At 34.7% G+C, this 24,610-nt stretch overlaps 1 protein-coding gene across 14 annotated transcripts in view; it reads right to left on the bottom strand.

Annotated features, from left to right (window-relative positions):
- LOC104150264 (uncharacterized protein KIAA0825) overlaps positions 1-24,610 on the bottom strand; it is a 261,819-nt gene that overhangs the window by 6,547 nt on the left and 230,662 nt on the right. For 11 of the 14 annotated variants that reach the window (XM_068928990.1, XM_068928999.1, XM_068928995.1 and 8 more), the window contains one exon: positions 3,521-5,850. The exons of 1 other annotated variant lie outside the window; for it this stretch is intronic. In XM_068928990.1, the coding sequence (XP_068785091.1) occupies positions 5,736-5,850 (115 nt within the window). In that variant the 3' untranslated portion in view covers positions 3,521-5,735. Of the gene's footprint in view, positions 1-3,520; positions 5,851-24,610 lie in introns of those variants that run through there. 2 more of the 14 variants (XM_009684417.2, XM_068929003.1) reach the window with 2 other exon arrangements.

The following is a 24,610-nucleotide window of genomic DNA, read 5'->3' as shown; positions in this document are numbered from 1 at the left end:
CAGTGCCTTTCAAAACATGAAAAGTTAAACGCATTCTCCAGCTGATTAGTTTAAAAGTGTCTGCGCTCTGGTAACAGATTTCTGACAGAAGTACCGTGTTGCTCAGTGACGTTGATCAGGACCCTGGATAGTTGTCTGAAATAGAGAGCAAATAAAGAGCATGTCTACCTTGTTCTGGTTGATTATTTGTCTGGAGAGAAGGGAAGGCCAAAAGATGAACATTACACATTTGTGTTGCATTAATGCAACAACCTCCATCAATCTGTCCATTCAAAAATTGAATGGACATGTACGAAATCAGGAAGCCTTAACTGGAAGAGCAAAACTAGAAACCAGAAATCTGTTGTTGTTTGAAGAGACCTAATCCTTTTCCCTCTGAATAGAAACTCCTTATAGTGAACGTTCAGCCATCACTTTCCTGAACTTAATACATACCTGCAGGTAGGATTCCAGCTAGAGTTATTTCATTCCCAAAGCCACATCTGTTTTACTAGAGAAAGTAATCTGTTTGCTACTCCATACACCAGACAAAAACCACCTGCTATTTCAACCTCTAAGCGAAGAAACCACAGCTGTCATACCTCCCAAATCTTGTTCCCATTCTCTAGAAAGAGAAAGCATCATCTTAATCTACATAATAAAATCCATTTAAAACACGCCTATCATGTGGAATGACAGAAATCAATGAAATTTCCAGAATATAAGAGAACAACTCCATAAAGGTGCTAGGAATATATAGAAAGATGAAACACCAGAAGTGAAAATGACTATTGCGTTTCTTCTATGATAACCTTGAATGTGGTGGGTTTGAATTTTACATTTATGTATTTATTTTTTCACTAGGACTCCATATCGGGTTTGAGAAGGCAAACAGCTTTATTGATATGTAAATAGATGTTTGAAGCTTGGGAAAGCAGATGTGCTATGGATATTCAAGTGTAAATTAAAAACTCAGAGAACTTAAAGGAAATACAATCTAGGGCTTAGGTATTACAAGGAACGTTGGGAGCAGGAGGAGTAGTCAGACAACCTTAAATATGAAATAATAACCCATACAGGACTTACACTGGTTTAAGTCTCTACGCCAGTTAATCTAGATAATGAATGCTCCACCCTTGTATAACTGAGTGCCAGTTGTATCTATATTCTAAATTATAACAAACATTAACCAGTCAGTCTTTCCAGCATCCTTGAAAGATGATACTGAGGTGGAAAGCAAAAGAGAGCCAAGATGATACACGAAGAGCTATGCAATACTATTTCTGTATGGAGGCCAAATACTCCAAAGTAAATAGACTTTTAGAGAAAAAACATACATAATAGGATGAAAAATTAAGTATTTGTTTGTTAAGTAACTAATGATCATTTTATGTCATTAATACTTGGCATTCACCAGTTCTTCCTGAGAGTCTTGTTACAGAATTCTTTTTTCAAGAAAAAGAGATAAGATTTTGAATTTATTTTGCTTGTTTGCATGTTTCCTTGCTTTTTATAGTGATTTTTTTTTGGCCAGCTTTGTATTACCGTTTCATTTGCTGCAGTAATAGCTAATAGTCAATTCTGAAATGCTGTTGCTAGAGAGGAAGCTAGTGAGGAAGCTATGAGGTATTTTACTGATGGACATTACAAGGCTTTCAGTAATGTGCAAGCTGTTCAAGACTGTATGCTTTTCCTGTACTGCTTGCCTTGTAATGTCAGTCAGTCTAGTCTGCTTCCCAAGTCTTAGAGTCCAAAGGCAGAATAAAAAGCAAGCTCATACTTGCCTATTTCCTGGGCCTTAGATGCAATAGTTTCAGAGCTTCTGCTCCTGGCCATACCACTGTTTACAACATGGATAACTACTACAGAGAAGCAGCTTTGCACTAGCCAGGACCTACTCAAGATCTATATGCTTGCTTAGAAGTCTTCAAGGTGCCAACAAGTTATTCTCTCATTTCATGGGCAATAGGGCAATAGGTCTAATCCTATTAATCCTATCCTAGTCTTTTGACTATAGTCTTGAATGTTGGAATAGTGTCTTTCACTAAAAATGAGCACACATATTTTTAAGGAGTTCCATAAAATAGTTTTATATTAGTACATAAATGGTATCTTACTGTAGAAAAGAGTCAGCAGTATAAGACCTACTAAGACCTCCTATCTGAGAGGAAAATGGAATATTTCTGTAAGAGGAAACTAATTGGAAGAAGTCAGGCCTCATGCCTACCTTGTACTGCTGTGAGGGTGTAGAGATGAATTAAAGAACATCCATTTACCATCATGAATATTTCTAGAACAAATAGCTTTGTTGCCTGTGGTCTTTACAAATGTCCTCTGCTGGAATAAAACATGATCTATGGGAGACTGTTTGTGAGGACAGCAGTTATTAAAAGGCAGGGCTATGTCTTAATGTCTGTCTTTTTCCAAAATCCTCTCTCTTCTGTTTCTTGTGTTTTATTACTTTTAATGTTATCTCCCTTTTGCCCTACTTCTAATTTTATTAACTGCATTTCAAAAGTATCAAGATGTTAAGGTTTGGAGTGGCCTGAGCCGGATACTGAACAAACATAATTAGAGATATTCCTTGCCGTGAAGTCTCTCATTTAAACCGAAGTTGAGTAAAGAGGGTTTAGCATAGTAAAAAATAAGGTGAGAATTAGGCATAGGCATTAATAATAACACATGGTTACCTGGTTTGTGCTATCTGGTCCAATTAATTTGCAGAATTATAGTAAGTATTTCTTTTTAAACTCAGCCAAGTCAGTGAGGCCCATCCAGAAAGGTCTCCTGCACACAATAAACTTAATCCTTATTTTTGACTGTCTTTCCAAAAGCAATGAACATGGTCAGATTGCAGTGGTCAGGCAACACAAGGCCCACACTGCAGCCAGAAAATCTGGCCCTCGTTGCCTTTATTTATTGAGGCTAAATGTAAAGTGTGACATTCTTGGATCAACAAGTACTGAGAAAAACCCAGCACATAAAATATGAGAGTAAAACATTGCAGCTCTGTGAATCTATCACTCTCTAAAATGAAAGCAATCTTAGGTCAATTTTAGACTCAATGGAACTTTTTTAAGAATGCAGAACTATTGTTTTATGACAAAAAGCCAAAGAATGCAGTGTTCTGTTACACAAGTATTCCTGATTTTACACACTTTAAGATGTAAAATTGATCAGCTCTTTCAGGTGTCTTTCATTTTCCTTCAGTTCAGGGTTTAAGTTTAAAGTAAGCAGTCTTGATAAATTAATGGCATGCTATTTATCAGTCTTAGTTATCCAACTGTTATTATTACTGTAATTTCATTGAACAAATGTGAATGTTGCAAAAGTATCTATTCTGCATAAGTGATTTTGCCATATTGCTTTTACTTTTATATCCTGAAGGTCAGTTATTAGGATCATTATATTGCAAATAGACCAAGCCCTGCTATTTCTCACCAAGGATTTAGGGACAAGTTCAATTCCAAATGCATATTTCACTTACATTCATACACTCTTAAAGACCTATAGGTTTGAATAAAAAAACAACCAACTAAAATATTGTACATAGGTTCAGGATTTATTCACACTTCTTTTTTTATCTTGTCAGTTTTACATTGGTAAAGATTGTAAATATACTCCTACTAAGAAAAGCTAAAACGAAATTATCCTTGTGCTACCCAGTGAGTTACTACTGAATTAATCTGCCAGCGAGAGAAGGGAGGAAGGGGCATAAAGATTTTTTTTTAACATGACCGTTTTCAGGTTATTCCAGAATGAGGTGTGAATTTAAAGCACAATAACCAGTTTGGAATAACTCCCCATATGGACATTCCCATTTCAGAGCAAATTTTTTTTCTGAGTTACCTTATTTCACTCGCAAAGTTTATCCTATTCAGAAAAAGTGTTTCCCAGAAGAGGAGCTTTTTCACAAGAAGTATTTCAGCCAGTTTCACCACATAGAGAGAAATTCACTTTATATGACTACACAAGAAGTTAATTAGGTACAATAGATTTTGACAAAATAGGAAAGAATATTCCAGGTACTCCAACTTCCACTTGCACTGACACATTATTAGTATGACTTGGAGCGTGCATGCCTCATTTGTCAGCATAGTGTACCTGCCATCATAGGCAATCCCTGTAGCCATGTTCTAAGCCTTAAAACAACAACTAATCTTTTAAAGCTGAAATACAAAGCAAGGAAAAAATGTTTTTTCACCCTTCAACACTTTCTTATGATCTGAAATGACTATCTCAATGGTAGAGGAAAAGGTCTGCTTCTTTTTATAAATAATATTCTTAGCTTTTTTGAAATACCAGTGCCTCACTTCCCTTGCACTGATACAGTTTTGTAATAAGATCTTTGGAGATTTGTGAGATGCAGGGCTCCCCGTTTTCATTTTAAATAGTCCAATATTTTATATACATGATAAAAAAGACCAATTAAGATGAGGAAAAACTGCATTTCAGATTAGACACTATGCCAGCATTACTATTATGGTCTCCCATGATGCTGCTGAAGTCTTTAGGGAAAAAAAAGAATACATTGGGCTCAATTCTTCATTGTTACATCTTTGTAAAGTAGCGTTCACTCTATTCAAATGGTCTGAGTTATGTCCATAATAGCATCTGTGAGAAGAAGCAGTGCACATACGCTTCTGCAGTGGGAACAGGAATAGCTGCAGCTCAGATTGTAGCCTTACCAACATCTTGCCTGGATCTTTCATCAGACAGAGAAAATGGCTACCTTGGACTTCCAATGGAAGAAAAAAACAGAAAAACAATGGATTATTTTTAGTGAGCTACTCCTTCTGTATAAAAATTATTTTTGCAACAGTCATCTGTATATCCAAATAGCTATTTTTAATCTTTGAGGAAGAACATTTACTAAAAATAAACCATTTAATATCAGGGAAATGAAAATATCAGATTATTTTAAAAATAGTATTTTACTATATCAGAAACAAATACTGAATTCTTTCTTATTTTGACTTCTCAGTTCACTAGAAGACTCACTAGAATACTTTGAGCACTCCCTGTGCATACATTGATTTTTTTTTTAATAAATAGATGCATCTAAAAACTTTAAATGCCACTAACAGGTTTCACTGTAATGTGCCTTTTAAACCATAACCTACAGGATGTTGAGTTAGGACTATTTTGGCTTTTTGAGGGCAATAAAGGCTGATGCAGTTTTGCTTCTCGTCCCAGAGCAACTCACAAAGGACCCTGTACAAAGGTGCATCTCTAAACCTATGGCTGATGCCTGTCCCTTCTCACACCTTTTGAGTGATTTAGCGTCAGTACTAACTAGAACACAAGCACCAAGGGAGGAAAAAGCTGCTTGAGCTTTGATCGGACACTACCTTGTGGCTGGCTGTCTCTGACTCCAGAACGGAAGATGTAAACATACTGTCAATCTTTGCTTAGACCATGTCCAAATTAATATTATTTTTAGATGCTACTGGGAGCTCTAGAATTTTAAAACAGTTCTTGGTTTGTCATTCAGGTTTATGCCTCCACAGTATCAAGATATACCTTACATGCTTTGTGACATTCACGTTTCCATCTCTTGTTGCTTGCCTTATACGTGTGTTAATAGTTGCTGCTTGGAGGGGTGACTAGACAATAACAGGGGAACATTCTTTAGTTTAAAACTCCTACTCAGGATATATATTCCCAGGCTTTCTAGTTCTGTCAGTTATAACTAAGCCATTAAGTTAATCATGTTGAATTCAGAAAAAGGTGCTACCCGAAATCTGTCAAAGTAATTATTCTTCTTTATCCTCTGAGGTAGGAGTGTTCTGTGTGAAATAAACATTTTTTAAGTGTTGCACCATAGCTTTCTCATCATCTTCAAGATCTGCACCTTCTCTCATCTCCCACCTGAAAGAAAAATAACTTTTTAGTAATGTTCTTAGTATTTTTAAATACGCAAGTTTTTAGAACAAGCAAGACAGTAAAAAAAAATTACCACCATCAATTCATTGCCCCCCAAACTGCGGGGTACATCAGCGGAAATTAGTGAATCATACAAAATACAACCCAAAAAATCTCTCCCTACGCAACTGGCATGTTTGTGAGACAACTGACACCAACTGTCAAAACTACACCAAGATCTTACTTATATCTAGTGTAATGGTATGTTCTTTCTCTGTTACACCTTGGTAGAAGACTGACTAGAAGCCATGTAAAACTAACAGGGAAAAAGTGGAAGAGCTAACAAGTGTTTTGAGAAGGGAAGTTAAGCGGACGCTCTCAAGATTTTGTAAGTTTGCAGTCAAAACTCAACTGCCACATGATATTCAATCCAAAGATTTAATATGAACGATCATCACTCCCTTGCAAATTAAAAAATACAACGAAACTGACTGGCTTCTTGTTTCTTTAAGTAAGACATACCTATCATCCCAAGAAATAAACAATGTATCACAATCTTCCCTCTCTCCATGTGAATACTCATTTCTAATTTAGGACAAAATTCTAATACAATTAAAACTGAAAAAGTGAAAAAGTAGAAGAACTGGAAGATGATTTTGCTTTTATTTAAGAGTTAAATCAAAACACCTTAAGGGTCACACAGCATCCCCTTGCAGAAAATTAGGATAATAAATGCAAAAATACTGCTGATATGTAGCCAGTTAAACTTTGCATCACTTTAAGGAAGAGGGGGGAGGGGGAAAGAAGATTGCCCCCTCTCTAATTATGCCTGTGTAAAGCTCAGTAATGTGACCCTATCTTTTTAAAGAGGTTTTGAAGATTTTCAAGAGCTTGACAACCTTTTAATATTGATATCTTTCTGTTTGAGATTGATAACAAAGTGTTCATACCAGCTAAAGACAAAAAGTAAAGTATATAAGCAGTACGATTACTGAATACAGAAATCAGATTTTCAAGTATTAAATATAGTAGATTATAACTGATCCACAGGATGATCCTATAAATTTAGTAGGAGACACATAATGGAGCAGAAGGACAAAGACTGCTTTCAGGAGACTAATGTCACAGCAATACTTTAATCCTGCCCTCACACTTGTTATGTCCTCATTCAGACTACAAAACACCAGGAGTCAAATACAAGTTTACAGATTGGTGAATAAATTAAACAGAATACAGAATGGTGGGATGAGTACATTGCATTCATCACACTTGCAGAAAAGGACAATCATTATTGGCAAGAGGGTACGATGTTTATCTTTTCTAACTGTACTTAAAAGCTTACTAAAACCAGAAAAAGAACAAGTCTCTGTAGTATAATTTTATAGTTAAAATACAGTTAGGAAAAATATATTCAATGAACATGTATAAAATAGCATATAGTCATCATGCTTTTACTTTAAAAATTGAATCTGACAGCTCACATTACTGTCTGGACTGAGTAAATAGCAGAAAAAGCAAAGCATACTCTGAATAAAGTGATACACACTGTATGCCCATGATCAAAGTTTTGCAGTAATTATTAATACCCCACTTATATATGGCTCTACTACCATACTTCACCTCACTGGAATATTAATATTAGGTACAATTAATCACGATTATGGTTGTCTGCTCCATTCTCTCCTTTATGAGATGTTTATAACATCTGTCCATATGAGCCTTTGGCACAGTTACTTGTGTAAGCATCCCAGATGAATACTGACAAACAAGGCAACTGGCTTCCTCTTTTCCTTTTGCTAATGTACCGAGGAGCCTCTTCAAACTTAGGAAAAAGTAGTGGAACCCTTAATTTGAATTTATGGTCCTTAGAGTCATTCTGAAACACCACTTTACCAGTTGAATTGATTCATTTTAATTAATATGATTTGCTGCATGTTTTTAAGTAGAGGAGTTGTTTGCTCAGAAAGAAGACAACTAGAATTGCTAAATGGAATACATTTAAAACAGTTATTGCTTTAGGCATAACACATAGAAAAGGAGCAGTCTTTGCTAATGGAAGCTTAGGTTAACAATAAATCAGCAGATTCCTTTTAAAGATAGTGACTTCATACTTGTCAGCACATTTCACTGAATCTGAAATGTTAGTGTTGGTAAAAATCTTCAATGTCATCCCGTTTGGACATTCTTCAGTGTTCGCTTTATAAAAGTTATCACTAATACATTACATTATCATTTTATCAAAAAGTAGTCTATTTTTAAAGCATTTAAAGAAGTCCAATGAGGATAAAAGTGTCTCCTATGCATTTGCTTAACAGTATCCATGAATTAAAAATCTATGAAGTGAGCTTGACAAACACCTGGTGGCTCATCTAATTTTGAAATTGTTCCACTCTTATGCATAAAATCTGGGGAGGGTGTTGTTTTTTAAAAGACTACTGGACAGCGGGTGAGAAGGCCACACCATATCTTTGCTGTTCTAAATGGCATGACAAATCAGGTGTCTGTGTTCAAATGGAGAAAGAGTCAACATTTACTATTCCAAAATTTGTCCAAAATGGAACATGTTTTTACTAGCAAATCTAAAATGTGTGACAATTGTTTTGGCAATAGTAACTGGCACAAATCCAGCCATGCAGTAGCCAGTTCAAGCAATGTGAACGTGAATGAAATTACCATCATGAATTACTTTCAGAATACCAGCTTCATTAGCTGAACAGCCAACCTGCAACTTCTGTTATGTCAAATTATTAGTAACATGGCTCTAAGAGAAGATTTCCCAATAGCATGGTTGGCATATATTTTATTTTAGTCTGGCTTTATTTTGGAAGATTAAATTAAATCGGCATTCCAAAAGGATACTGGAGATATTTGAACCAATCCATCATATCTCCATCTACCTTTTGCCTACAGTTCATATAACCATAATAAGTCTGAGTGTCCAGAAATTTAGTAAACTCAACTTTCAGTACCTTCTTCAAATTTAAAAGAAAGCATATGTTTAGTATAAAATGCCATCACTTTTGTAAGCTTTAGGGTAGAATCACAAAAGCACAGTTTTCAAGTCATGAGCATTTGCGTATTTGCAGAATGAAACGTTTGAAATATTTTTTTCAAATCTGCAGAAAAGTAAATAATATAGGTGACATATTTTTGTGCACATCTGAACAGAATTGCCTGTTCTCCATATGCTGTTTCTCTCTGTGTTGCATGTGGCTAATCAAGGAAAAAACCCTAGCAATGTATTTTTTCAGATAGATACAGCTCAGTGCTTCAGCACAGAAAAATACAGAAATCAGTGAAGTTTTTTGCTATTAGATGAGCCTAGATTGTGGCTTAGGGCGTGAGGTCAAACAGGACAGCTAGCACTAGTAGGGCTTCTGATTTCCCTGATAAATGCGGTGAGAGAGGAAGGCGTCTTGGCTTGTGCATCTGTAAGCTAACAAAGTGCAAGGGGAAAAGTATGCAGTGCCCTAGGCAGATCCAACGATTCCAGCTCAGCTTTCCTTAGCAATGTATAAACATGCTATCCTTGTTTATAATTAGCATCAATACATCTATTTATATATAGGTATACAGGTTCTACGATAATTCTGTCTCTCGACTATACTGAATTAAAAAAGCTAAATAAACAGTAAATGTGTTTGCAAAGATGCAGAGATCAATCTGTTTCCACTATTTAAAAAGCATGCAGAGCATTTTAGCATGGCTGTATTTAATACACGATCATACATTTGCTACATTGATTTTCTGTTGCAGTATTGACTATATTTTGTAACTTGTACATATATTCATATGCAGGCACTTTAAAGGAACCATAACAGGAACTATATATTACATTTAGGTGCTTGTTACAGATCAAGAGAAAGTATATGCAGTTAATGCCAAGGCAGTGGCATATTAAATCAGAAGTGTAACATATACAGTAATTTCCATACAGCGATTTTCAAAAGCAACACAAATTTTACCTGCTGCAGATTGCCACCTTTTAAGAAGTTTCATTAAGGAGTTTACTGTAATAGATACTATTTGATTAGTTACTAAGTTTATTCCTTACAGTTCATTACTTTTAACAAGTGTAAAAAGATTAGAGGAAAAAGGCTTTGTAAAAAATGACAGCAACGAGAAAGTAAACATGAACAAAACTGAAATAAAATTAAGAACTTTTAAAAACTTAGATGTATTTTAAGCTTTGAAAAATCTCCTTATTGGCACTATTTGAGAGATTGACCATGCCATTTTTGAGAGCTAAATTTACAGAAAGGGTCACCCTAATATTTATAGTAGAATTTTATGTGTCTATGTAGTTTTTTGACATCTGTTGCATTTTCTTAATGCCTTGAACAAAGTTACATGATACATAATTCCACAGAATAAAAATAAATAGCTGTTGGAATTAAAATGCCTCTTTGGCATATGACTGCCATGCCGATACTGTTGTTATTTTCTACAGAAAAACTGTTATCTTGGGTCCTCTTGTATGGAACTATTGTCAAACAATGAAAAATTTAACTGTACCGCTGTATATTACTTAGCTGAAAATATGCATTTTCACACTTAATGATAATAAAATAGCTAAATTTAATAATTGGTACTTATCAAAACACAGCAATATATTTGATATCGAGATAATAAGACGACATAATTCATATCTAATCTAAATCAGACACAGACTGCCATTCAAATATCCTAACATCAAGCATGCAAGCTCTAGAGCTTATCTATTTTTATGTGGTGAGTTATCACCAGAAAGCATTACAGAAGCACTACATTTTTCAAGAGGAATTTCAATAAAAACAAGTTAGCTCAAGGAGAGAAAGTCTTTTTTTTTTTTTTTTTTTGCGTGGTATTACGTAAGAAGGAAATAAGGCAACAGTGGGAAAAGAAAACAAAAAAGATATTTAAATTTAACTTATATTCCCATTTATCTTTAAGTGATTTAAGAGATGTTTCAGGTAATTTAGATGAAAATATTTTCTACAAAAATCATCTTTATTTTCTTCAATAAATTGCTTTGCTATAATTTTCAAACTGTTGTCCGAACACATTTTCTTAAGAATAATGCCATAAACTGAATGAGGCAAAAGGAAGTGACAATTTGTGTATAAAAAACTAATACATACAATTTTGTGATGACAAATGAAATCCTTCCCATAGTTTAACTGGTGCAGATTTTCTGCAAGGGACGTAAGGACTTAGCCTAAATGTGCCCTGTCACCTGTGGCATATTCTCTTATATCATGTGACATGCTTGCAGTTGTGGCATCCTCCCAGTTCAGCTATTCCCGATGCCCCTCCGTTTGTAAAGAGTATTCTTCCTGTAACCTTTTTAACTTGAGGAGAAAGGAAATAATAAACTGTATTTTCTCTGAAAGAGGTTTCCATGTGTGTCCCAAAGTTAAATGTTACCTTGTGGAACATAATTAAGTTAGATATTATCAGCTGCTGACCATTTTTTTGCAGGCCTCAACAGAGAAAGAGGCAAGTGACAAAGCAGGCGTGAAGTAGAAGCAGCCGCTCTGGCAGTGTGTTTTTGTCTTTTGCAACATCCTCGCCAGTTATAAGCCATTACCGCTCATCCTATTCTCACACCTGGGTTGGACTCTTGCTGATTTTGGTGAGAATTCAAACACATGTGGAAGAAACAGCCACTAAGCCTTTGTACTGGATATTCACTTATATCTGAAACAGAAAACGTGTGGAGTCCAGCGTATTTTGATAGTTCTACTATTTGAGACTTCTTGTGATAAGTGGATTATCTGAGGTCAGTCTGCTCATTCACAAGCCATGAAACTGAGGAAACAGGAACCTTGTGTGGTACGAGCATGCCATCTATAGATTTATTTAATTTATATTCTTCCTGAGCAAGAGGAATACTGTGTCTAGCAATCTTGCCTTGCCAGAATCTCGAATAGTTCACTTTCCTCATTAAGGACAGAGTATACGTTTTCCTCTCATTAAAGACAGAATATACATTTTCCTCTCTCTCTTCTGAAATGCAGAAAAAAGATACTAAAATTTCTCGAATGTATTGATTCCCTAAGAAGAGCTATTCAGAAGCTTATTTTGGATTAAAATAACCATTTACATTTAAATGTATTAAAATATTGGCTATAAAGCCAGTAGTATTCCCTACACTGAACTACAATGGGTAGAGAAATCATGCTGCTAAAGAAAGTCTTGCTACCAGCTCATGGAGCATTTCAGTGGATTATCTTCTTCCTTCATGAAGTCCTTGATGGGCACAATAGCAGACTAGTCTTGCAGGCAGTGAAACAATTGTTTCATCAATGACTTGCATGTTATATCTCATCATGAGACTGGAAATCTCAGCAGCTGGTATTTTGTTTGCCATATTTAAGTATTAGAAGAATGTATACAGCTGTAAGCATCCACGTCACATCTCAGCCGTAAATACACTTTTTGTAGTATGAAAAATCATAGACCATAAAATGTATTTTATGTCTATATTAGAAAGCCATCTGAATCCAGTGTTGGTCCATAATCTCAAGCTTTGAAAAATCTTTCAGTTTCTGTGTAGGACAATGTTTCATTCTTCAAATGGCACTAAATTAAAAGAGAAGTCTCTGATAGTTTAATAAAAGTGCATTTGGTTAAAATAATTTCTAAAGACTGAAAGTAATATTTAAACTCCTTAAAATTTAATATTTTAAAAGAAGCCTGCTTTGCTTTAGCCATTTGGGTAGTAATGTTCTCTGTCTTTTAATATCTCTTGAACACTTTTACCATAAGCACCATACCCTTTTTTCTCTTAAAAAAAAAAAAGGGGGGGGAGGACCAGCAGGCAGACATCAAAAGCACAGCTATTGTATGGCTGATATTGAACAAGATGCAGAGGAATAATCCATGCATGTGAACATTTTGGTAGTGAATATTCACACTGAAATCTCACTAACTGGGACAACATCGCAATATCTACCCCAAGCAAATATCGATATCTACCTACCAAGCAAAAACAGTCTATATGTCTTTTTCAATCCAAAAATCAAACAATATTCATCTGTGGTAGAAAGGTATATTGTTTTATGTGAAAATTAGTGCCCTTCACCATATTCAGAAATAAATCAAAACTGAAAATTTCAAAACAGCTTTGCCAAATTCCTCTCTCTTGCACACGTGCACAAACACCAACCAAACTATCCTCCTAGAATCTTCCCAATCAACAAAATCAATTTATTTTTTCCTAACGGTATGGAGGAAGAAGCCATGAGAAATGTTATTTATATTTTTAATTATTTGTATGCCACAAAAATGAGAGCCAGGCAAAAAATTAAAGGAAGACACAGGGATGAACAGATTATCATTTCTAAAGACCAAATGAAAGGAAAAGAGAGTAGATCAGTACCTTTATACTGAAGAAATGAGTACATGGGAAACATTTTAGAAAGTATGTCATGAAAAGAGAATAGAGCTTTGACTCATAGGTTAACCTATCCCAGCTATGAAGTTAAGACATGAGAAGGATATTTAAGAAGTTCTGAACTGAAACAGAAACTTCACAGGAGTTGGAATAAAATGATGAAAGACCCTTTTTCAGGGCAAGAATGCAGCCACAAAGAATGTTGTCAAGGGCAGTGGAAGGCACACAGGAGAAATTTTATGAGGAGCTTTCCAGCTGCAATAAGAAAGGAGAGGCAGTATTTAACCAACCAACCTGTTATTTGGTGTCTTCTATCCCATATCTTTGAAAGACACTGAATCAAACCTCCCATACTCCAAGACACGGGCTGCAGAGAATGGGAAACAATTTCCACAGGATGCAGCTTTTCCTTAGGTCTTTTTTTATTTTAAACTTTTTCCTTTACATTTATAACAGTAGAAAATCGAAGACTCTATATCCTCAGTATTACAGTTGGTTCTTTTAAAAAATTTATTAACACAATTTTCCGTTATTAAGTGCATTCTTACAACCACTTAGCGCAGAGCTGTAAATAAGGGACACTAGAGAGACGAAGGCGCATACCAAGCTAGCTTCGTTGAAGCTGACAGCTAGGTTGCTCTGAAGTTCTTTAGACTGCTGAGGCAGCAAGATATTCTGTTTAGTTTTTTGTTTAGTTTTCTGTGATATTCTATTGCACACAACACAACTTATATACTAGGTCCAACAACATTTACCTTGCAATAATTTCGATGTCATAGTTAGTCTGTCTAAAACATGGGAAGACTCTTTTAATAAAGGTTTGATAACTTTTTCCAACTTGGATGAGAAAAAGAAAAAAAAATATATATATATATATTTGTGTGTGTGTGTGTGTGTGTGTGACAGTGTATATATCTATATGTATGGTATTACCAATAAATGAATGATAACAAAATCAGACTATAGAGAAAAGGGAAAGCACTAAACAATTAACAGGAGAGTAATCATACTCTTCTGAGTGTGACAAGCCTTCAATAGATCAATACAATTAGAGTGAAATAAAACCAGAAGTTTCAGTCACCTAAATATTTACTCCCAAGAAAAACCTGGCATTTTAGTTTGTATAAATCCTGTAATAGGAAAGGGATACAGAGAGAAGTCACTCATTTCTAATAGTTTTCTTCTACACTGTTTCAGCTAAGTAATCCTGTTGGACAAAGGCACCTGAATTCCTAGAATACACAATTTGTCCATGACTTTGCCATACTGGCTCTCCACTACTTCACCGTGAGTCATGGAATAAGTGTCTTCTTAAATAGGAACTCTATACTACATCAAAGGTGCATTCTAGTGCAAATTAGATCCTGGCATAGCATAAGGAATAAAAGATGTATAAAAATATACCTATATCAGCAGGATCCTAGAACTATAATGCTTTTGAGATATGAAGTGCATTTGGTAAGTTAATAATTACCTTGAGTTAACAGTTTTAGGGAAGGTGCCTGCCACTGCCTCCTTTGTTTTTTAATAATAAATTATTTGTAATTTAATAATACTCATAATTTGTAACCATATTTGTAATTTAATAATAAATTATTTGTATTCTAATTGGGTGAAAATTTTTGACTGAAAGATCTTGAACAATTGGGTAGATTTTAGATGACTGGTTCATTGTCAAATTATAGGAAATATTTTAATTTTTTAAAATCATAGCCTTATAAATTTGTATCTAATATGAAAACACTTTGTTTTAATGTTTTACAAAAATAATTTAAATTTTTATTTAAAATCATATGTCCTTTTGGAATATATCTTTTATTTTACAAAATTTTTGAAATTTTTAACTCAAACTGATCTTTTCAACTTTTCAGATAATCAAAACTGTGTAAAAAGTTTTTGTTCAAAGCAAAGCATTTTCCATTTTTTTGTGTTATTGCTTTTTAAATAAGTGAAACAAAAACAATTACTTACACAGTCGTTATTATTTATATTATACAGTTGTAATTACTTATATCATTAACAATTATTTATATATGCCTTAGTCAAATTTGGACCAAAACATATCCTCTTTTGTTTTGGTCTAACTCTGTCTCTAACTTCTTAGAATCTAAAGCAAAGTTTTTTCACAAAGGATAAATTCATATAACAACGTTCAAAAATATATGGTACTAACATGATATCTGTTTATTGCCACATTGTCTACAGATTGCATCCTGTCCACATTCGTTTATTTCCATTAAGTAAATATAAGTTTTACCTGCATATGATTACATGGTAGAGCTTAAGGACCAAACATTCATCCACTAAAAATATCCTGCTCTTCAAATCCTGCACTACTTTTTTCTCACTCTTCCTCCCTCCCCCTTTTATTTCAATTTACAAAGGTTTGCCATAATGAGTGTTGAAAACCCAACATAAATACTTTAAAAAGGATTAAGCTTTCAAATGTGGTTACTGTGGCATATGTACGATCCATAAATACAAACACAAAATATATCTGCTGAGAAATTATGTTTGATAATTTGACAGCTTTGTGGTTTAGGAATATAAAAAATTCATATTTTGTCAACAAGGAACTTCCTCCATTTGTTAAGAAGGGGCTACTATGATAGTGCAAAAAGCATTTTGAAAATATAAGTTATTATGGGAGTAATATAAACTCCTCCATTTCCTAATACATCCAATTCACAAAAATATTCATTTTCTTCTTTTAGAAGAATTATATTCAGTTGGTAACTTGCAGAAAAAAAAATGTGTACAATCCAAGCAGAGCATTTAATGGAGTGAGGAAGCTAACTTTTATCGGTACCCAAAAGTTTTATTCAAATTTAAGCAAGTGATGGGCTGCTGTAAAATGTTATGTCCTTTCATATTTGTACCAAAGAAAAGAAACTCCTGTCTGGAGTGGCCACAGTTCTTGAGTCCTCTGTTAAAATTGTGCATGTACCTGTCCAGATAACTTACTTCACAGAACTGCACAGCATCACAGAACGCCTGAGGGTGGAAGGGGCCCCGGGCATTGTCTAGTCCAACCCCCCCGTTCAGAGCAGCATCACCTCAAGCAGGTTGCTTAGGGCATGCCCAGTCAGGTTTTGAGTACCTCCAAGGATGGAGACTCCACAACCTCTCTGGGCAACCTGTGCCAGTGGTTGACCACCCTCAGAGTACAAAAGGTTTTTCTTAAGTTTAAATGGAATTTCCTGTATTTTAATTTGTGCCCATTGCCTCTTGTCACTGAGAAGAATTTGGGTCCCTCTTCTTTACTCTTCCTCCATCAGGTGTTTATACATATTGATAAGATCCCCCTGAGCCTTTTTTTTCCCTCAGGCTGAATAGCCTCTCCGCATTTCATCTTATTTCATCATTTCACGTGGAACTACCCCAGATGGCATACAAACACAGAGTCTCTTTCACACCTACAGAAATTCTAGCTGGAATTGACAAAACACCTGTCTAGCAGGAATTTCCTACTAAAGGAAACATTAGCCCCTTCATTACCACTGTCACATATGGCATCATTGTCCCTCCTTATGCATGCTGCAGCTGCATTTGGCTCTGACTACTATGTATTCATGTAACTAAAGATGGCATCATAGGATATTTCTATATGGCATGGCAAAGTGTTGTAGATAAATGCCAGAGACAGCACTTTAAAACTTGACCTTGCTATTTTAAGAATCTTTCATCATAATACATACATAGTATTTATATACTATCTTAAAGGTATAGAGTGCCTTATGGAAAATGCTGACAAAAATCCATTAAGGAATATCAATCACAACATGGTACACAAGCATAACAATGTTACAGGGAATATAATCCCAATACCACACACAAATGAAATAATTGTCTTTTGCTAATATCAAAAGGATACCTATATATCCTTCAGTATAATCCAGCTACCACCAGAATGTACCTATTTTGCTCCCAGTAGGTAATTTGCTGGCCTAACTATATGCTTTCAATTAGTTCTGCCAGCTGAGGCTGGGCTCCTTAGGAACATGCGGTTGATAAGAAAGTGTCCCAGCCTCGGTGCCAATGGAGACACGGTCTCCTGGATGTGCTCCAACAGTTATATCCCTGCCTTCTGCCCAACTCCCAGCTTACTTATGGGACACTAATTCTCTCAGTTCAAACAATAATTTCTTAAGAATAATGATAAACTGTTCTTCAGCCATTTTTAGACTTAGCAAGGATCTCATCAAGTGGTCTTACTAGTGTATGAAAGCTCCCATATCTTCCCTAGGCTTTGGACTCACCACTTCAGCGGGAGTCATTTGAACCCTGAGAAAAGAGAACAAGTCATTTTGACCCAGGCAAACTTTTCCTTGTGTAAAGGAATCAAAGTGAAAATGATATTTACCAGTTACAACGTTTGTTATAGCTGAAATACTGAGGTAAATCTGTCAAAATCAGATGCCTAGAAATGTTTTTCAGTACTTCATTTTCCTGTTTAACACTCATAGTGTAAATGTGGTCCCTTCAATAAAGACCACCATATGACTAATGCCTATATTTCTTTACCTAAAGAAAACAGATGTTTAGTATAATAAAATGTACAATCTTTTTTTCAGCTCTGAACTACCTTTTTAAAAAGCAACTGTATGGAAACTGCACTAAATACAATGATCATTAATGGCCTACTGCTAATACAGAGTCAAAATGAGTTCCTTAATGGTAGAGATTGAGACAGAATATGCCAAAAATAACACAAAATAGGAGATGGAGAGGCCAGAATAAATTGGCTGGTTTGCACCGTTAGATACAAAAAAATTGAATTCAACAAGCCTTGAGGCCAAGCAGCTGCTTCTTATTTTATTTTCAAAACTTAGTAACTGGTTGTGTAACCCTGTCTTGTTCCCCCAGAGGATTACAGAGGCCAGACTGAAAATGCAGCAACCAACTGATACAGAGATATCATCTCAAAGAAGAATAAAGTAATCTACAGATAAAAATCTACATAACCTAACAAATCAATTTCAGACAAGCAAATAGATAAAATAAATAAATAAAAACAGACAAGGAGATAAAGGTGCATAAACAGGATCTCTGTCCACAGTGCGCTTCACTGTTAATAGTTTAGTTCCTATTTCCCTGGCGCACTGCAATCCTGTACAGAAAAGCTCATGTTTAAAAAAAAAAAAGTCTTTTTATATGTCTGGAACAGAAAATCTAGTTATTTTCTCCAGCTCACTGCATGTATCATCTCCGTGAAAGATAACATTGCCTGTATCAGTGTAACTAACGTTTACATCCAGAAACCGGACTACTGGGTCTGGAAAACATTGCCATAAATGCTGTGAAGAGAAAGATCAGTGAAAAAAGGGTTGAAAATACTGGAAAGCAGTGATGCAGACCAACATGGTCCAACCAAGGACCAAGGTAAGGGAGAGAACCAGAAGAAATTTGACTAAAAATATATTGAATTCTGTTGTTCATTTTCTGCCTATTGCCTTATGAAAAAAGTAGCTCAAGTCACTTCTGAACTGAAGTGAAATTTGGGCACCTAATCACATCAGCAATGTTCTCTAAGTCAGCAGTAGATCTGTACTTTGCAAATACAGTTCAGTGGTAGTCCAGTTTAATATAACTTGAGTATTTTTTATTTGCCTAACGTCCAACAGGCTAAATCATTGTCAAGTCATCCTTTCCCCTACAAAGGGGAGTTATATCTACAACATGTGAGAATTGCAACTACAGAAAATCTGTGGTTCCCTTAAATTAAAAATATCAGTAGAAGAAAATTAAATTGGGCAAAAATTACACCAAAGTTGTAAATGTACTATTTAAAAGTGTTTCTAATGGATTTATAGAATGTTTAAGCGAGAACTCTAGTTAAGAAACGTGAGCAGAACAAGTGTAACTGTGTTCAATTCTTCTCTACAGCTCTACTGAGCAACATCGAGAACCTCATCTAGTGATGGCAGGGCCATCTGGGTGCCATGAAGAAAAAGATCTTGAAAAAGCCACGTTAACCTTAGAAAACATTGAAAATTAGCCTGATTGATTTATACCGTATGCCCACAATAGGCAACGTAAAATTATGACTGTTAGAGTCCAAGACGTATCAAAGCACAAAACTGCTTTTTCATGGGATCAAATCAGAAAACAAACTAACGCTTGACAGAAGTACACCTTACTCCCCAGTATGTCTCCTGATTAAACTGGCAAAGAGTTTTGCTCCCTCTGCTTAGCTCAGGCCTGCTACTTATACTGTAGTTGACTGGGATTGTTGGTTGTTGACTGTTTTGACTCATTATAAAGAGTAGTTACTCTACAGAACAGCATTCTGATCTCTGGTACAGAAAACTGATCTTGAGGAAAGTACTTATAAAAAGTTAACTTCATGATGGTATTATTAAATACGTTTCAAGTTTTCATGTTGATTAATTAATAAACTCGCATGCAGGCATACACACAGAATACTTCTCATTGTAAATAGTGTTTACACTATCTCAAGATATATATTTAGACTAGTTGCTAAATAGAAGCCTGATTAAACAGAAATATGACATGTGGAAATATCTTAATATACCTCATATTTACTATAGCTTTTTCCACTCCTCCATTCTTTGGAAAGATGGATAATAATCTACAAATATTGTTTTAAGAATTATGAGGCTTTAGTTTTCAAATTTGTCCAGCAGAATAAACTACAATATTAGCTTTACTAATGTCAACAGTGATTGAGGAATTTTGCTTTAGTTAACATAAATAATGAAGGAATTGGTCTATTAAATTATTTTTTCATTAATCCGTTAATGATATATTAACTAAATATACATACAAACCCTGATATTTGTGTGACACAAAAAGAAAAAAAAGCATGAACATAGTAAAAATAAAACTTGAAGTGATTTGAGCACAATACAACCAATATCTATTTTGTACTAAAGTTTGAATTTGAAAGGGACAACACAGAGGAACTTTAGTAGCCTCAAGATGCCTATTTCCATTTACTTGGTAGGCATGTCCACCAATGATTTAAAAAGTTCCACTTATTTCAAAGACATATGTATGCTCTTCCATTTATCCAGCAACAAGTTTCCTGCATATAAAAATGTAATAATAGCAAAAATAAACATCTCAGGAGTCACTGTTTTGCCCTGCTCAAAACACATAGAGGGCTGAAGGAAAAAGGCGAAAGATACATGCAGCAGTTTCTTAGGTTGTGATAGAACAAGGTTTAAATCCGTGCTTCAGGGAAGATTTACTTAATGCCATAACAGGCTACTGAGAATAACATTTGGCAAATGACTTGAAATCATTCCTTTCTACTGGCATTATTTCATAGGTACATAAGCTAAGCATGGCAGACAAAGAATCTACCTCTGTGAGACAGTCTGTATCTTTGTAATTCAAACCACTCATGATACCCGTAAGAATGACAGAGCAAGATCTCCCATGTACTGGTGAAATCCCCACCTGCAAGGCTACTGACTCCCTGACTGTGTATGATGAATTTTACAAGGTCTGGATTTCATCTTGGTGCAGGATGGGAACATTTTCTAAATCTCAGCAATCTTCTCATGACAGGAATATCATTTCCTCTCCTTCTTTATTCACAAAGTATACCAAAGTCAAGATGATAAAAATCTATGCATCATCTAGATATCCTTTTTCCATATATGAAGATGTGGAAGATCTCTAAAAAATCAAATACTGGTGGAGCCTACAGTATCTGGCAAAATGCCTATCAGTTAATGCCATTTTCAGCGTTTGAAACAGGAATTCATAGCCTATTGACTTCTCTGCAAACGCTTACATGTTTCAGAGAACAAGACAGACACTAACAATAGTATTTCATCTGCCCTGATTAGGATAGATTTGAAATAGTGAAGAGTTAAAAAATGTAATCATTCATTGCCATATTTGAACTCCTGGCATCGCACTTTTTATTTTTAAAAATCAGAAATCAGCACAAAGTTCAGCGCTTTCAGAAAAAAATAATACCTGCATAAAGAGCTGCCAAAGAAATAAAGAAATGGTGGATATTACAATAAGTGAGACAATGAAGCTAGTGTTAGTACAATCTTTTTCTCTTTTAAAAAATTATAATTCTCTTTATATTTCTGCTTAAGACAAACAGCATTCTCAATAAATATTTATGGATCATCCTGTGAACTTTATTCTAGTATAAAGTATTGAAAGAATAGGTTGTGGCAAATGTATTTAAATAGTTTTAATTATTCAGTATTTTTAATAAGAAAGATAGATTTAGAAATTACAAAAAGCCTTAGGGTCATACAATCTACAGTATCTGCTGCAGAATTCCCACTCCATCCTAAGCAGCGGTTTTTCTGAGTATCTGAAGCAGCCATAGATATGGCTGAAACCATTCCCTGAAAACGCAAGTGGGCAACATGTAAAAGTATGCTTTATCTGTCTACTTACAGTGCATTTTAAATCATGCCTACATCACTTCAGAGGCAGAGATGAAGCGCTCAGTATAGCCTACAGTAAAATTTTTATGAGCATAAGAACCTTTGATAGGTCAAGCACAAAAAGACTAAAGGCTTTGTTCATCTTTATCGTATACTCATTCAAATCTTAGCTAAATGAATGCCATACCTACTACTTCTACGTTACATAGTTGCTCACCACCAATCTTTTAACATCCCTATTGTGCTTCTTAAACACCAATAGACTACAGCATCAGTATTTAAAACCCAACTAAAGTACTGCAGAATGCATACAAACATATTCTCATGTCAAAAACACTCTGACCTCTATCTTCTTACAAAAGATGAATAATCTGAATGAAGCATATTTATACACAGTATCACTCTCTGCCTTGAAATTTCTTTTTACTGTAAGACTGCACATCCTAAAACAGATAGAAAGTTTACTAGAAGACCAGGAGATATGGCCATCAGCGAAGAGATTAAAATTGGGGAAATATCTGTAGAAAAACTGCGAGGTCTTGGTAAAAGGCTTTTAAATGGCTGCATACTATCAACATCCATGGCAAGATATGAGTATATCCCATGGCATAAGTTATGCCCAAATTTGTGCCTGAATCTATATGCCTAACTTGCCAACCATCTACACAATTAACCTCCTCTCCTCATCCTGTCCAAGATAATATGGCTGTTAATTTTCATGACTTGAACCAGTAATTGTGAGAAGGTAAAATGGAGGTGGTTGTGTCAATGAGACTGCGGAATGGGAAAAAGGAAAAGAAAAGGTAGAAACATGGAAGCAGGCACAGACTTAAGCAGTCTCCTCCTTTCGGGCGGAGCTGCTAGATTTGCAAGTAAAGCCACTTTGAAAAATTTGAGAATCAGAAATCTTATACTTACAGAGAAACAAAGTCCAACTACTTTATGTACAATGTAGTAGCACCAATGAAAGACAAGGGGATTTCTTTGTGGGATCCATTCAGTAAACAGATGTCTCAAGACTGGAGTATTACTGGGATAGTAAGTAGTCAACAAAGTATGTCAAATATTTTAAAGCTCGACTGGCTTACAAGTCAGCATAATATCCAAAGACAAAGGATAATAAATAAATAAATAAATAATAAATAAATAAAATAAATAAGGGCAGATTATTTATTAATAAATAAAATAATCATGGGCAGATAAATTCAGAGATTTAGAAAGGTATTTATCTTGCAGAAATATATGAAATAGATATAAAAATAAGTACAGAAAATGATGCAATTATTTCAAAGAATGAAATATCTCCAAGGCTACTTACAATCTCATGGAACTAACTGAAATCACAGAACAAGAAAGCATGAAGATAAAAAGAAAAAAAACTATATACATAAGAAGTATAATGAAATGAACACACAAAAAGGGTAAGGAATTTCCCAGAAAATAGATGATATGCCATGAAGGAAAGCTTTAAAAGGTGTTAGTACTGCTTAAAAGCTTGTTTTGACAAAAAATATTTTCTTAAATCACGAAAAAAAAACAAAAGAAAGAAATTATCTGACTCTGACACTCTATAATCTTAAATATGTTCACTGTAGTTTTATATCAATGATATAAAATAGTATTTCCTTAAGCTCGAAAAAATTACATGATAGCTCTGTATTATTATTCTCAATATCCAAAAATGGTGTTGTCAGGTCATACAGCTGTCAAGCATCTAAGGTCACTGTAAAAATCAATGTTTGCTACACAGAGATACCAACTGTGGTAATGACTGGCAATAGACTACAATTTGATTTAAACTCATGTTTTACAATGTTTTACAAAAAGAGTATGATTTTAAACACATTACTTTCAGTCCAAGAAAGTCCAAGAACCACAATCAAATGGGCTTATGGAAAAATGGTATTAAAATTTTTTAAGAGTGCATCAACTTACAAAAAAAACAAATTGTAGTAAACCATACAGGACTATATTTGGTATTACTAAATTACAGAGTAGCACATGGCAAAATAGAACTGGCACCTACTAAAAATTTGTTTAAAAAACTGAGAACCAGACTGCTTGACTATGCAGTAAATTCTTAAAAATAAAAGTTCAAACTCTTACAAGCTCTCTAAAAAAGCCTAAAAGACCTTAAGCCTTCTCATATAACACATGAATATGACTATATGTGTATACATACGATATTATAAAAAGTATCTAATGGTAAAGCACAAGTTCAAATGCCAGTGAGCTTTCTCTTAACGCTTAAGAAATGGACACTGAATGAAAGACAATCTACTAATAACATAGGAGACATTTTCATATTCTTTCAGAAAAAGAGGAGGAAAATTTCTAAGCCTATAATTTCTGACACAAACAGAGTTCTTAGGAGCTACTGGCTAACAATATAGCGTGGAATCCTGCAAGCAGATCTTCAGAGATTAAGAATTATGAGCTCAATTTGCTTGATACGGGACAGTATTTCAAAAAAAGTATCATGATATGTCTCTTCGCCTTTTATAGTCTTTTCTGGGTAAGACACTAAGGCTTTGCTCTGATCAGGCATGGCTGCCTCATTATCAGAGATCTACAAGACAAAGGAGATCAAATCGCAGAACGAGAACTGTTGATGCATGTTACATTACATTCATGTATATTTTTCCTGTAGTACTCATACAGTAAATAAATATAAAGATCTGTAGCCCATGAGGACTGCAAGGAAATGCAGCACTCCTGGAGTATTCTAGCAGAACAGATTTGACTGATTCACAGAGAGGTGCTGCAGTCCTGAAAAATAATATGTGAAACTCCTGTCCTCTGTTTTCTTTAAGCTCATTGCTCTAATATTAGCTTATCTATTATGTATAAAAGACTCTACTTACTGTGAGCTCAGTTTTCATTAATAAAAATATATCCAAACATCAAAAAATAGCAATACAACAAAAATGTATTAGATATTCAGGAGCTAATGTGTAATACTTCTGAACAATGAATTGTAAGGTTCAGCATGTGATAGTTATTG

This window comes from Struthio camelus, chromosome Z, assembly GCF_040807025.1.
Source record: "Struthio camelus isolate bStrCam1 chromosome Z, bStrCam1.hap1, whole genome shotgun sequence".
Classification (NCBI taxonomy): Eukaryota; Metazoa; Chordata; class Aves; order Struthioniformes; family Struthionidae; genus Struthio; species Struthio camelus.
Note: the sequence above shows the minus strand (reverse complement) of the source record. Positions and strands in the feature narration are given on the sequence as shown.